The 15,756-nt window shown below is 44.0% G+C and overlaps 1 protein-coding gene across 2 annotated transcripts in view; it reads right to left on the bottom strand.

The window, feature by feature from the left end:
• LOC138282757 (fibrocystin-L-like) overlaps nt 1–15,756 on the bottom strand; it is a 735,329-nt gene that overhangs the window by 221,553 nt on the left and 498,020 nt on the right. Inside the window, exons 51-55 of one of the 2 annotated variants that reach the window (XM_069220628.1) lie at nt 13,471–14,497; nt 12,221–12,415; nt 9,995–10,125; nt 3,950–4,109; nt 1,255–1,405 (exon numbers count right to left, since the gene is read on the bottom strand). In XM_069220628.1, coding sequence (XP_069076729.1) covers nt 1,255–1,405; nt 3,950–4,109; nt 9,995–10,125; nt 12,221–12,415; nt 13,471–14,497 — 1,664 coding nt within the window. The remainder of the gene's footprint in view (nt 1–1,254; nt 1,406–3,949; nt 4,110–9,994; nt 10,126–12,220; nt 12,416–13,470; nt 14,498–15,756) is intronic. The other variant, XM_069220629.1, reaches the window with a different exon arrangement.

The raw sequence follows: 15,756 nt of genomic DNA, 5'->3' as shown, positions 1-15,756 counted from the left end.
TCCACCATGTGAACATACTAGAATAAGGAATGTTTCAGTATTTACATTGTGCTCATTTTATTTCAGCAGTGACTTTAACACACCTTGCATGTATTATTTCCATAGCACAATTGTAGAGAACTAGTGCGGCACACTGTACTTTACAGAGATGGCAATACAAGCCTTTATATTGATTCTGTAAAAGTAGAACAATTCTTAGTGAAGTAATGACTTCTGTATGATCTGTTGCTTTTTCCACAGTTGTGATTTCACTCCAAGTACATCATGTTCAGCACACAGGACGTGAGCAGGCAGTTGCGGACCATGCAGCAAAACAGGCAAGTCCTCTCGCTGCTTCTCCCATTCTCCTTTTCCCAGCTCACTTTTGTCAGTTGTCCCAAGATTCTTCTTGGTGGTGGCCCCAAGTGATGGAGGGAATGATGTCTCCATGATGCTCTTGCAGGACTAACGACTGCACCGTATAGGCTAGTGCATTTTGCCCTCTAACAAAAGGCAAACCCAAAAGTATGGTTTTTCCTAAGTCTTATGAATCCAAAAGGGGCTACCTGGGCAAATTTGGCTAACGTTCATTTTCCGACAGAATGATAACCAGCCTCTCTGCCTTGAATTGACAGAATAACAGTGGACCACTGATAGGCTGACAATGGTAGGTTGACCTGCAACTGCAGCTTGCGCCTTTCCCACGTGACCAGTAGGATTTTACCCTTGCACGTGACCCTTGTCCTCACGTGTTCCAAATGTCCACTCTCATTTGCTCTCCAACTGTTTCACTGTGAATGACTTAACATACAGCCCCAGCCCAACAGCCTGTTAGTCACATGGCTGTACCTTTTGCCCACCAAAGCCTTTCTCTTGGGATGCTTAAAAGTTTGTGTTTTCGTCCATTAGCATTTTCCCTTTTTCATGTTTTAAGCAATGACGTTCTTCGATAGACAGTCCAAGGTAGCTTTTCTTTTGTAGTATCTGAAAAGAACTGCAGCTTCTTGGTCAAGAAGAAGAAGAGAATAGAATCCATGTAAGGTGGCGAATGCTCAGGTCTTTTGTTAGAGAGCAGAGACCGCATTCGCCACCTTACATGGATTCTATTCTTCGTTGTCATCAGCCATGTGCTCCTACAAAGCATTCTGTTCCATCAAAAAACTATTCGAACCCGCTTACAAATGAAACAATAACTTTTAATCTTGTTGGCATTCCATGTTGTCAGTGTCAGCCAATTATATACTTTTTTTTGTCTTATATTGCTGAAGTACCTACCCATTAGGTTGATACGGTGGTTGCGTCGGCGGGGGGATGCAGTCCTTGTAGTAGCATCGGTACACTATCAGGTTAACATTGATGTTGGTCATGGTGGGATCCAGTGTCCCAGCAATAGCCCTTCGCGCTCGTAGGTTTTTTTGTCCAGCCACTGGAATTCAAACGTATTAAACTTTAGCACAATGACATCTCTTAGTTGCATAACTTTAATAACAGTGTTGGCAGGAATAGAAATAAGAACTTCATCTATTGAAAGTCTAGCGGGTACCTCGAGTAAATAAATGAGTAAGGGCCATCACTGTGACCTGCTGCGTATGTACATTTCTGATCAAAAATATACACAATACATAGTCCCTCTTCACTGCCCAGTCAAAGGGCCTTACACATCAATAGTCGTATCACTGCTTTGTGCTAATCGGTCGCTGGTACAAAACAGCAAGAATGCCACTTTCATGCCCAGAGATCACAGTAATGACTAGCACTGGCATCTCTTGTTCTGGGTGGAGGGGAATGGGGCACGTACCCCAGCACCGTTTGTCCTGGCTGGCCTGCACCCTGGACCCCATCACCGAAGCTGTTGAATGCCACGCATTCAGCAAAACAGACTCTGCGTCTGGCCACACAAATTATTAAATCCGTCTATCTGTCACGGCAAAGACACAATCCATGAGCATACATGTTTATTTTAATTGTTTAATATCTTCATATATCCACATATGCAGACACACTTTCTCAGTTTACACAATTGCCCTTTTCAGGTGGTCAGCCCAGATATGCCTGTGGTTCACTGTGTTTCAATCAAAAAGTCTCTTCTGAAGGTAACACTACTGGTTATCCAAAGAACTATGAGGTTAAGACCAATGAGGTGGACACGGCATGCCTCATTATTATTCATGAGGCAAGAATCAGCAGTGCGCCTGCCTCTTCGAGTGTTGCAACAAACGAGGGGGCAGATTCACAGCATTTTCACTAAGCCAGAGTTGCTGTGCTGTGTTGCGTGACAGTGAGGCAGCAGAAAAGTGCCATAGCTTCTGAAATGTTCCTCTCGCCATGGGATGCTGTGCATCAACGAACATGCCCTTGCACCATGGGACAAGAGTGCGTGTCTTCTGTTAAGCATAGGTTTCGTACTACACGGGGACCATTCCAGTACAAAAGCTATGTCTTAATACTTTTCTCGCTTTTGTATGCGTGCTGCACAGTGCAGCAGAAAGGCAAAGTTGGAAGAATGTGGTCATATATAAGATGCTTCAATGTTATACCTGTCTCGAAGGGTGTAATTTTTTGCATCAAAATCCATGGTAGTTACATAGAAAATCCCTAGTATCATGGTTCCTCCCTTTAATGGATAGTAGGTCAAGGTAGCTAGTCTGTGTTACTTTAGTCAACTTTCCAAGCCCCGTCGCAACACTTTGCACTGGGTTTAAATCAATTTAATGACGCAAACCGTGCAAAAAGTGTCAGTCTAGGGCAAGGAGTCCAAGGTTTGCAAGAAGCCATTGATCTCACTCTCAGCGTTTGATTTACAATCTGCCAGCAGTGCTATTGGTCAGGCGGAGGGGTCACTGTGAGTATTGTGACTGTGACAGTGGGAAAGTGTCTGCTCCGGTGCTTAATTTGTGCTTGTTGTGTCTGGTGCGGAGCACCAGCACTTATTTTTTAAGGCCGGCACTTATTTTTCGGCCTCAAGCATTTACTGCGAGCATAGGACACATGTGGGAATGACGGGGGAAGAGAAAAACGAAAAAGTGTCACAATGGGAGACAGAAGAAAGCTGCAAGAGTGATCTGAGGTGGCAGGGAGTGGCTTTAAATGGATTAAAGAGGCCCGAGATGGCGCCAGGATTACGCTGCCTCAGTATTCAGTGTGCGCACATTTAATTGCAGCAGCCCCAGAGGGCTTTGGGGACTGGCACGTATTTATTTACAAATTAGGCACTGTTCCGCTGCACTCAGTGCTCAAAACTTGCAAATGCACAGTGGAAGCCTCTTGATAAAGACCGATTTCATGTTGCAAATAGTTAACACCTGCTTTCATCAGTCAGCAACCATCTAGTTCTTTATGCTTGAAGGAGCAAGGTGAAAAGCGTCTGCGCATTGGCTAGTGATTTGCAAGGAGGGGCATCGTCAATTTGATGACGTGTTGTCCTGGCAGCATACTGTCCGTATTGCCAATTGCAATGACAAATGTTTCTCGAAAAGCAAAATGTGAAGTTTTCAGCATTCGAAAAAGGAAGCTGCATTGCAAAGGAAGTTGCTCTTGCAACTGCAAGCAAGTTGGTCAATGAACTCAGAACATCTGCGCAGCCTTTCTCCTGGAGCACAATGCACCGTCATAAGCTGAATGAAGATCGCGCAGTGTCTAGATTTCCCAATGAAACGTCTCTTTCATTTTTATACAGCTAGCATTAATAGACCTCCCACACTATTTGTGTAGAATGAATGTAATCCATCAGAAACTCGTGCATTACATCAAGCAAACAAAATGGGCCTAAAACGGGCAACAAATATTTCTCCACAATACAATGTATGATGTAATCTACCCTTAATAGACAACTAAAGTGTTTACAGCTTCGAAATGTAACATAATATTGACCACCTACACAGGTTGCCACAGGCATTAGGGATAGTTTTGAGCTGCAGTAGCAGGCGGGATTTTAAAAAGGGGAATTAGTTAACAAACCGGCTCAAGGTACCTAAATAGGCCAATGTTTTCGTGTTGTTGTCAAAGTTCCAGTCTCCGTTGATATTTGAGCTGTAATTGAGCAGCTGCTGAGATCCGTTCCTCCAGTCAATGATGTGAAACCCGTCTGGCCGTTGGGTGAAGTTGTGAGATATAATGACGTAGTCCTCCGGCTGAAAGACACATCCGAGGCAATACTTTATGAACAGCAAATTACTTTACTTTTAATTGAATACAACTGCCGAATCTCGAATTTATTATGGGTTTGCTTGATAATACACACTATTGCAAATATGAAGACAGACCAGAATCTAATGGAGACGTAGGTCAAAATACTTGCGATACGATACCAGAATGCACACCATTTAGCATAAATTGATCAATAAAGACTGCACTGTTACAAATATGTTACACATATAACGCTTAGCCACAATGTCAAAATCACATTAAAAAGATAACAATAATACGACTTAAACCATTATCAGCATAATAACGTGAACGTTCTGACACGAACAACCAATCAGAATGTTTCATTTGTGGGCAAGAACTGTCCCTGGGGGACTGGTCAGGAAGCATTCGTAGACTACCAGGGAAATACGGCATTTCTATCAGAAGTATTAAAGCAACAGCACAGTGCACCATCTACTGGTCATGCAAGTTTACTACAAAATTTCAGACAAATTGTGCGATTCATTTAAAACAAGCAATGGCAAAGTCAATAGGGCTGGCCTCTTTATAAGTGAAGGAGCACCTTCATGTTGTCCTCTTCCTCAGTCTCGTCCTTTAGGGTGCAAATTCAAATGTCATCCCACCTGGACTTATTTAGCAGATCTTCACATTTGACTAGAAGGAATTTTTCTCGAGACTCCAAATGGGTCACATTAAACTAAAGTAAGTCATTCGCCTCAGTACTCACAGTCAACTGTTAGCCATTGGTTCAGAGACTGCATGTCACACTTTGGCCCTCATTACAACCCTGGCGGTCGGAAGAGAAGTGGCGATAATACAGGCCGGCGGACAAAAAAATGGAAACATTGTCCATGGTGGTTACCGCCATGGAAAACCACCACTTCTACACTCCGACCGCCAGGGTGGTGACAACCGCTGGGCTGGAGACTTCAGTCTCCAGCCCGTCAGCCGTCACTGGACGGCCGGCGGTATCAGGACCCCGCATACCGCCATGGATTTCGTGGGGTTTGGAACCGCCACAAAATCTATGGCGGTAGGCACTATCAGTTGCAGGGAATTCGTTCCCTGGCACTGATTGGGGTCTCCCCCTCCCCAGAGTCCTCCCCCAAACCCACGACCCCCCTACCTCCCCCCAAAGGTGGCAGGACCCCCTCCCCATCCCACCGCCCCAAAACATCCACACACACCACCCCCAACCCCTACACGCACGCAGACACAACTAATACACAAACACGCAGACATACACACACACACACACGCACACATGCACACAGACATATACGCACACTTTTACCATACACACAACACCCCCGAATGCATACACGTACTCACACACCCCCTCTACACCCTCACACACACACTCCCATGCACGCACACAACACACAACACCCCCTCACCCCCTCCCCCAATGGACGATCACCTTACCTTGTCCGGTGATCCTCCGGGAGGGAAGGGATCGATGGGGGCTGCTCTGCCTCCAGCTCCCCGTCACCAGAACACCGCCATGCCGAATCCTCGGATGTGATTCGGTGGGCGGTGTTCTGATGACGTGGGGGTGGAGGTGGAGCAGCCTCCACTTCACCGCCAACCGCCAGTATGGCTGCTGGCGGCTCTCCATCCAAAAAAGGACGGAGGGCTGCCGGCAGTCATAATACGCTGGGAGGGAGACCGCCTGCACTGACGGTCTTCGGCCCGGCGGTACCTCAGCGGTCTTTCAAAAAGACCACCAAGGTCCAAATGAGGGCCTTAATCTCCACAATTACTTTACTATGCTCAGCTCTGAGGGATGACAGACTGTCTGTAAGAAGTATCTCAAAACCATACAAATACTCAGGCAAGCAGGTTTTCAGCTCTTCCTTCATAAGGGAGTGTAACGCTAGTTCTATTTTACCCCCAGCTCATCTTGACCACTGACACCCTTTTGTGCTTAGCTTAGCTTTAAACATCATCATATTGGTGGTGCAGATATTTTTCCGCGCACAACTTATGCAACATGTTTTTCGCTACTCTCGTCTCATTCTCACTAAGGCAGTGACATAACATGGAGGAGTGAGGGAGAGATAAGGATGTACCAGAGAATGTTCATGGTACAACAGGGAACAGTTCGGTCTTGGGAGCGCACGTTTGGATGTGGCCAATCTCTAAACGTGCTCTTTCAACACAGACCTGGTACAGCCAGCGTTTGAACAACAACTTACTGGATGGGAGGCGGGAGTTTCTAGAATTCTCCTCTCCAGCTTGTTTAAGGTATTTAGGAGGGAAGCTTGATGACCGGGGTTAGACAGAAATCTTTCTGGGAGGGGAAACGCCTTTACCCTGATTTCCATTGTGGGTAGTTCTCTCCTTTCGAGGGCATTTGGGTTCACGGCTTGCAGCTGGCAAAGAGATGATGTCTATGTCACACCCCATAGTGAAGGATTTTTAATTCTTATTTTTATATTTGCATTGTACATGAATATGTAATCACTATATATAGATATATTATCCAATGCTGAAGTAGTATATTGTCTTTGTTTGCTTCTGTGATCATTATTATTCTACTGCTGTGATTATTTTCAGAAATGTACTTGTGGTGCTGCCTTTGACATAAACGCTTTCCCTGTACGGACCTTGAGCAGTGCCTTAACAAATTCATTACTCAGACTAAGAGTGCTGCATTGTTGGCTTTCCTTTGATTTTGTCTTCTCTCCGTCTGACGTATAGCAAAACAGGGAGTCCTCTTGTTTGGTTCCTATACTGTTGTTGAGGTAACCAGAACAGCATACTCTGAAGTACTTCAAGAAATGTTCAATAGTACTTTGGCCATTTTTGGGAAGCTTGCACTATTTACTAAATATCACTCACCAATCAGCACTTTCCAAGATGCTGAGGCTGAAAACGAAGCTTTTTAAAGTAGATGAGATCCAAGTGAAATAGTTCTTGGATAGTAAGAGGTCCAGCAACGTGCTTTCACATATCCCATCTAGATTAAAACGACTGGGGTAGATGGGAATTTCCTTATTTCACCGCAGACATTAGAAGCTTGAGACTAACCTCCCCTCCCCACCGCCCCCATCCCAACAATAGAGATGCTGCCAGATGAAAATCTGCTGTGGCAAGTGATCCACCACTAGAGAGGGGTATAAGCAGTTTTCGCACCAAATACATCTCAGAGGCAAGACTGTCAGAAACATGGACGTCATTTAAGGGTCGCCAGGGATCACAGCTGCGACCCCTGGTTTGCCCCCTGTGATCCTTGGCATTGCATTTGCAACCCCTTGCCTCAGAGGTGGCAGAATCAATGCCAGGAACACAAGAAAAACTCATCCTTATGGACTGAGGTTGGGGTTCCTATCTCCTTGTATTTTTGTTGTTTGTTTATGAAAATAATAGTGAATAACAATAGTCTCTATTAGTGTAATAAAACATAAAGAGTACAATTAGCTGGAAAAGGACTCTCCCTGGCAGCTTATGTAAGTAACACATGCTTTTAAATGTATGTTTTGTGCAGGCATGCAGGTAAGAGTGTGTTTATGTGAGAGCCAAGTATGTATATGTGATTGTGTATGTATGTGTAAGCATGTGTGTGTGAGTCATGCAAAGGTCAAATGGCTTTTGATGTTACTTCTTCTAAACATGTCCTCTTTGTGAATTGATGTTCAGGGTCAAAAACTCTCCATCCAGATGAATCCCGGGAAATCCCATAGCAGGGCAAGCTACAGTGACTATAGAAGTAGAAGAAGGAAGGTTGGTTTACTGCGCTATCTAAAGTGTCCACAATTTGATTTCTGCACCTTTGCCCTCTGCTTTTATTGCAGCAATCCTTCAACTGTTCCCCAGGTAGCACCGTGCAGACAATCAATCAAGAAGATAGAGAGAGCAGGATAACAGCTCTGCTCACAATACCTTTCCCGTCCTCTAGGGAGGCAGTGCCACTGACTGTCACCAAGCTCCCAGTCACCTCTCATTATCACTGAGGCTGTTAGGTGTCATGTTGCGTGTACATTTGACTTATCCAGCACTGCCACCACATTTCATGGCTATGCCCTTCCAAAGGTCACCAGTGCACTAGGGGGTCCCAACAGTTATTGGACTCAGGTCTTGGACCCTTGGTGTAAGATCAGTTGAGCTATCCCTTGAAGAAAGGAAGACATTCTGAATTCTTTTGCTCTTTGTCATCGCAAACGGGCCTCTTTGTGCCAAAATCTTGGAGTCCGCGTAGACCGCCAACACAAAGCTCCTGTGAACCTGACTCTTCGCATTACAGTGACTACCAGCAATGACCAGCAACATGAGATCTGCACTTTGTGCTACAGCATCAACAGCCTGCGGTGACTGGCATTGTGAATTTCCAGCAACAACAGTCAGAAAAGCCTTACAGGATCTTTGTGCTAGAGCAATGACCATCCATTATGCTCTCCCTGCTTTTTGCAGTCACAAGTTCTGGCTGACCACGATGGAGTGCAGGTTGGACACAGGGACCAGGTTAGTCTAGCTGAGGAGCTATCTCCTGAAGTCGAGCACAAAGAGTTCCATTCATATTGAGGGGGCAATGACAAGGAAGCTTTCAGTGCGAGAAGCAGATCAAGCACTGCGAACGGTTGTGGCTGTAGCGCGAAGAGCTGGTCAGTACTGTAGCTTCACGTTGGTTGATCGTTGCAAACGGTTGCTGTCGGCACGAAGAGAAGGTCTTGTGTTCCCAGTCAACATGGATGGTTGCTGTCAGTGTAAAGAGCAGGTCCCACTGGAGCTTTACATGGCCGGTCATTGAGAGCGATCGATTCCTGATGCAAAGAGGTCACTCGGTGGTTGCAAGGAAACCAAACTTCATCATTTTTGTCTTTTTTCAAAGAGGAATTCACGCTGAGGTCAGCCACAAGCACAGGACTCGGTAAGCGCCTCTTAGGGATCAGGACTCACTTCAGCAGATGCCACCAGCAGGGCTCAGGCAGGTCCAGACAGGTCCAGTTGGTGTTGGTCAGCTAGGCAGTTGCATAAAGGCCTCTGGACATGTTCAGACTGGTACATCAGGCAGTGTCCGATGGGCTGGTCTGACAGATCAGTGTGGGAAAGCCTTTTAGCAGTTTGAGCAGTTTGAGGACCTGTTTTATGGGCTGATTTTTACTTTGATGTCCCTGATATCACCACAAACATAGATGGCAGGAAACACAAATGCACACAGTCTCCTATACCTCGCAAAATCATGCAGGAGGTCAGACAACACCCCAGTAGTCAATCTGGGTAGCCTGGGATCAAGGCAAACAGGCCCAGTCTTCCTTTTTCAGCCAGCAAGGCAATACTCACAGCAGCAGTGCAGTACATTGTAGTACTAGTAGCACTAGTATGTTAGTGCTATACTATTGTATTGTTAAAACATAAATTACGTAAGAGACAATTACTTAGCTGCTCTATACAAAAACACGATTTAACTATTCTGTAATAGCTTTTAATGGTTTCAAGAGATAGCAATTAGGAATCATGTTAACCAAGTTCAAATATAATTGAAGATTTTCTTTTAAAATATTAATCATAATTTCGAAGCATACAGTCATGTCAAACCTTGATAAAGGAAGTACAAAAAAAACTCATGTAGAACTCAAATAAGCATCTTACTACTATTAGAATTACAAAAGCTTTGTTTATTTACCTTATTGAGTGCAGCATAATTTAAGCAAATACTAATGCGGATATGCAAGTATTTAAAAAACATAGAACTACACAAAATATTACTCAAAAACTAAGAAAATACAGGCATGTCAGTCAAAAAACAGACCGAGGAATTTTCAGCACTTAATGCGAAATAGACACAAGTTTAAGATTAAGTTTCAGTCACGGTCTAAAATGTTTAATAGTGTTGAATGGAAATTAAAGGCATATTTTAGTCAGTTACCTTAAATCCATAAAACGTGGCAGTGTACGATATGTTTGTGATGAACTCTGCACCATGAAAATACCAGTTGATAGAGTTTGCGTTTGGGAGCAAAGCCATCCAGCCGGACGCATAAGGAACAGTGGTCACACCTACAACACACAACAAATGACAGCATCATAAAACTGGCACCTATAAGTTTTTAAGAATACTAGTAGATTTCAGGCGTAGCCCCTCATTATGAGTGAGCTGGAACATTTTGACCACCCCCCTCCAACTCGGAGTTCTTCATTACACCCGGTAATTTACCAGGTGTGATAAAATCTATATCACCCAGAAAATGTCAGTGGCTCAAATCTAGCAGAATTTAACATGGGAAAAATGCATGGTAATTAACGGGACATGCACATTTTGGTGGGGTAAGCATGAAAATCCATATGAGATGCGTGATTTTTTAAGGTAACACATGTAACAAGCAGATAAGTAAGTGCCATAAAACACAAATACAACTAGCAAACCAGGAGGTATTAGATTTATCACGTGCGATTATTAACGCAGCTATCCGAGGGAAGTTGCAACGAGGGACTAAAGGCCTCATTGACAAGGCAATGAAGCAGCGTGGCGCTGCAAGCCAGCCTGCTGCGCTGCATCATTTTGCAAGTGCAGGGATGCATCCTATTTACAGAAATACAATGCACCCCTGTACTTTCCTTTGCGCTGGTGCACAAACTGCTGCTTAGCACCAACACGGGTACCCTTGCACCATTGTGCAAGGGTGCCTGTGTTAAGGGGATAATTGTGTATGTGCATGCAGGGACACTTTACTGCACATAAACAATCATTAATGGCATTTTCCTCTTTGTATGTGTGTTGCAGAAAAAACGGGAAGAAATAATGATATTTCTCCTCGTTGCACCACTTTAACGCCATCCTGAAGTGGCGTAGGGATCTGACGCATTCCAAGCCTTGTAAATCTGGGAATGCATCAGATTCCGTCAGGATCCATAGGTGTTGCCTGGGAACACCCATGGAAGGCCCCTTTCATGCAGTTATCAGTGAAAGGGGGCCATATTTACAAGGCCATGAAAGTCAAGCAAGGTGGCTTTGCGTGGCCTTAAAAAGATATGCGGGCACACTGTGCCACCGAAGCATCAAAAATAAATTTTGCTCCATGGTGCAGCGTGCTGCTAGGGCCTTGTAAATGAGGCTGCAAAATAGTTCAGGATGTCTGGTGTCAGTGCAGAAACCTATTTTCTGTCTCTCAAAAATAGATGTAAGTCCTCTGGGGTAAAAAGGGTAAGATACAGTTATAGTCTTTGCATGATGCTTGGTCAACTCATTTGTAGTACTAAAGTGAGCAGTGCTAGTAGTATTTTGCCTATGGAAATCCGTCTAGTCATCAGCAGGATCCTGGGCTGTCTATAATGAAGATTTTGAATGTTCTTAAGTGTGCCATAGAACGCTATCCATGAGCTGACCACAGAGTAATTTCCAGGTGCAGCACCCTTAAAAATCATTCCCCAGTCTGTGCTCGCTGCTGGATCCCTCACTGCACCCACAGATAGCACTTAGGAGGAAAATGCCTCAAGTGAAGGGAGATACCTTGTGGCGTCTAAAGCCAACCCCTTTCTATTTATTGATATGTTCAGCAGCAATAAGAGGGCACTGTAGGTCTGTTGCTGCATCTGTGTTGATAATCACTGATTTACTCTCTGGACTGTTGGATTTTGACTGCCCATGTTTATTGAAGGTTATCATTGCCCATATATAACCCGGTACTGATTTCAGTAGTTTTTACTCTTCTCCCATGTGTGGCTCCTCGCAGCTGGGAGGAAATAAATTGGTCTTGGGGTCCACAATGCCAACCTGCAAAACCGAGTTACTTAGTCTCTGCAGAGCAGAAGATTTAATAAACTGATGTAGATTAAGAACAGTTGTCCCTACCCCTGCCACCAATTCTGAAATGTTAAGAGGCATCCTTGAGAAGCATTCTCCAAGGGCAGGCCTCTAGGGGAGATGGTGATGCGTTACTTTGAATTCCAGGCCCTTTGCACTAATCGCACTGTGTGCAAAGTACTTTGACCTGCTCTTTGGCTGAATGAAGGCATAGCAATCGTTTTAAAGCTGTAAAATACATATGTCAGATTGTGTGGACAATGCTCAGTTTGACTGCATAGGAATTTCCGACCAGCTTCACTGTTTTTTATGGATTGTGTTTATCTCATAAAAATACTCAAACTGTATTACCATAAGCGTTGGAGAGAATGGCATTCCGTCCAGTAAGCGATGACGGTGAAGGATTGTTGACAGCCAGACGATGAAAACTGACTGATGAATTGCAGATAAAACCATCAAAGCCAAAACTCCACTCTGCGCTCCGGCTGCACTCTAAGGGATTCAGAAGAGGACTTCTTGGAACTACTTTTCGGCCTGCAGCACCTGCTGGAAAAAGACATATGCTTTATATTAAACAGACATTAGATGTATCATTCCACATCAGTACCACAGTTAATGTGATTGCCTCTTCACATGCACACATGTAATGGATAACGCAATGTTTTAAACTAGGCACAGTCATCACTATGGAGTGTAAAGTGCCCAATAAAACTGGACTGGATTGGTGGGGACTGAACTCGATGACAGAATGTTCATGTATTAACTTCTCATCCAGGCTGGCTTTCATCTAACCGATTAGGAAAGATCATTTGAGAAGCTAAAATATAGGGATGCCTGCCCTCCCAAGAGGCACGTATGACTGTAAATAAGCAGCGGCTAGCAAATGGAAATGGCATGCATCTATAAACATTATTAAGTGATCTGCGACTGGTAACTCCGCATATAGAATAAAATTGACAATTACTAATACATCAGTCTTCAGTTTCACCCAAACAGAGCTAAACGTAGACACATGGCCATGCACGCCAATTCATCTCAACCCACTACACTTGTTTGTGGTCTTTTGAGGAATAAGAAAAGTTATAGGGTCATATTTACAAACTGCATTTTCTAATAGGTTTAGTACTACGCACAAATTACAAAATGCTGTTTACAAAGCTAATGATGCAGACTTCCAACTCTCCTATATTTTCTATGCGGACATCTCTACCAAGGTGGTGGAGATCTCCGCACCTGTAAGTTTGTTACTTTGTAGTAAATGTGGGAGGGAGGAGGGAAAGTGACTGGAAAATTGGGAACATTTACTATTAACTGCAAGGGATTTATGGGGGAATTTAAGGAGGGGGTTTCAGAGGGAAATGCTAATGCAAAACACATCTACCAAAAGAGTAAGACCATTCCTATTCATAAACTACACTTCTTAGGTTACCACAAACCTAATGGTGTCACAATATATCACAATTTCACATTCTTTCTCAAAGAGAGAGAGTCACAATCACGAGTGCCTCAAATTATCAGCTGGCACATTGTCTCTATGGTGCTTTCGCTCTAAGGAGGGTAAAATTTCAAAACAGACTTAGCACTGAGTTCATGACAAGTACCTGTAAGCGAACCGTCAACATCAATCAGAACAATTTCATGCTCCCATCTGAATCCAGCCTTGTTACTTGTGTTAACAAACTGGATCCCATCAAACTTTGCACTCCAGCCGCCGCATCTGTCTGTACACACCCCAGCGGCAGAAGTCACACCAATGGCGGCACAGCTGCGATCAAAATTTATGAACTTTGTTGAAGAAACTGTGAGTCCTTCATCGAAGGGAAGGATAAGGCCTCTGGAAGAACAGAATGAGGAGCCCAGTCCAAGTTCATCCAAATACCCGACAATGATGGCATTCTTTATGACAGCTCCATTGGTCTCCCCCCATCCTCCAACATAGTCGAGGAGTATTTTCTTAGTCTCGATGCCAGCATTCTCATTGTTTACCATTAGAAAATTCCGGAAATGAAGAGCACCACCATTCGTCCATTCAGCTCCTTTTTGGCAGTTCCAGGTTGTCAATGAATCAAATACGGCAGGCTTTGGAGTACTGGAATAGCAGGTGCCTCCCTGTGTGGGGAAATAGGACTCAAAGATCCAGATGCCAAACCAGCCCTGAGAGTGGACAGTGTTGTTATAGAACTCTCCAAGAGGAATCTGTTTCTGGCAAATAGTTGGGTCATAGGAAGGCTGATCTGGGTGGTCGTGCATTCTGTACCAGAAACCAAAGTGGGTTCCGCCCGCTGCAGCATTGTGCCTGATCGTGTTGTTTGGATTGGTCACCCAAAATGCAGCCGGAGTAATGTCATCATTCAGAAGACTGGTGCTCTGCTTGACAAATACTGCAAGGTTGTACTGCAAAACATTGCCATGTTCTATTCCATCTTCTATGACAAAAGCTCCTCCCATGATATCGTATATCACATTATTCTCCACAAGAAGATGATGTGTGTTATGAATGGACACAGCCCTGTTGTATGTCTGGTGAATTGCACAACCTCTCACGTAAGAAGTAAACTGCATATCGCCCATCAGATGCCAGTGTATGGGGTGCCTTCCTAATCTAAATGCTTGACCAGCATGAAATACCTGGAAAAAGGAAAACAATATGCATTACTGCAATGCCAATTGGATTGGATATTTGTAACACATGCAAACCCAGTACCTCCTTTAGTTGGCCTCTAGTACAGTTAAATTCAATTTTAGGAACTCATAAAGTCAATATTAAACTTGAGACATGGAATGTCGAATTGCTTATCAGTTGACTCTATAACCACTAATTCAGCTTCTTACAAGTTACCTAGACATTTGATCTACATAATGTTTCTAAACTTATAGTCCAGCATTATACTCTACTGCAGAGGGCATAGCAGCTGATGATGGCCCGATGGCAGTACCAGTTGATGATGGCCCTCTTCCCAAGTTAGAGGTCTGAGCTGCATGTAAGGGTGAAGGTTTATATGAGGTGCTTTTACTAAACTGTATGCCCTGAGGCAAATGGGCAATAATAGTATTAGAGCATTCCAACCACTGAGTGTAGAATGGTGTACATTAACTGTAAGAAAGAGAAAGGTAAAGCTTCAAGTGTTGAATCAGAAGGTTTATACCAGCAATTACTGACCCTCGGCCACATCATTGTTTTCAATACCCACCAAAACAGGGTGCAATGCGAGAGCAGATGCTGCCTTTCATTTTATTGACTGGGTGAATAAAAGGCTTCATACTTATGCAGGGCTACCACAGCCTCTTTAGAAACAGCAGGAGATGGAGCATAAACAGATGTCTGAACCGGATGTCTCAGAAGAACAACACCCGAAGAGGCTCAAGGTGTGCAGCAGAAAAATTGAGCTGTTTTTTTTACCGAGGCATTTAGATGAAAGGCAACTACTCCTCCCACATCACTCCTTATTTAGACCAGAGCTTGGTCACAGACCACTGAAGGGATGTTAAGGGACTATAACCTTAGTCCATAATGGTTCCTGCTTAGATTTAGGATCAAGTTGATTTCTTTACAAAATATGTACAGAGCGTCCTGGGGCACAGGCTCCGAAGACCTTTGGAAATTTGCTCAGCTTTCTTCCTCACCAATGGGCCTGTTACCGTCTTCATCTCACTTGATCCAACAACAATCTCTTTAAAAGACTAAAGAATGTTGAAAATCCTTTTATTTTAAAATGGAAGCTCATCACCTTCAATGTAAGAAGCTCCATTAAGATAAAAATTGTAAACAGGCTGTCAATTGTGTGTTACGAAGAATGGCAGATCTTAGCTCATCCTACGCATCAGTTGAGATGCTTTCTCCCCTGTTATCAGAACTTTTTTGTTCTCCTCTGGTTTGTTACATCCCT

Source organism: Pleurodeles waltl, chromosome 2_2 (genome assembly GCF_031143425.1).
Source record: "Pleurodeles waltl isolate 20211129_DDA chromosome 2_2, aPleWal1.hap1.20221129, whole genome shotgun sequence".
NCBI classification, from domain to species: domain Eukaryota; kingdom Metazoa; phylum Chordata; class Amphibia; order Caudata; family Salamandridae; genus Pleurodeles; species Pleurodeles waltl.
The sequence above is the reverse complement of the archived record's forward strand: the minus strand, read 5'-3'. Positions and strand labels throughout refer to the sequence as shown.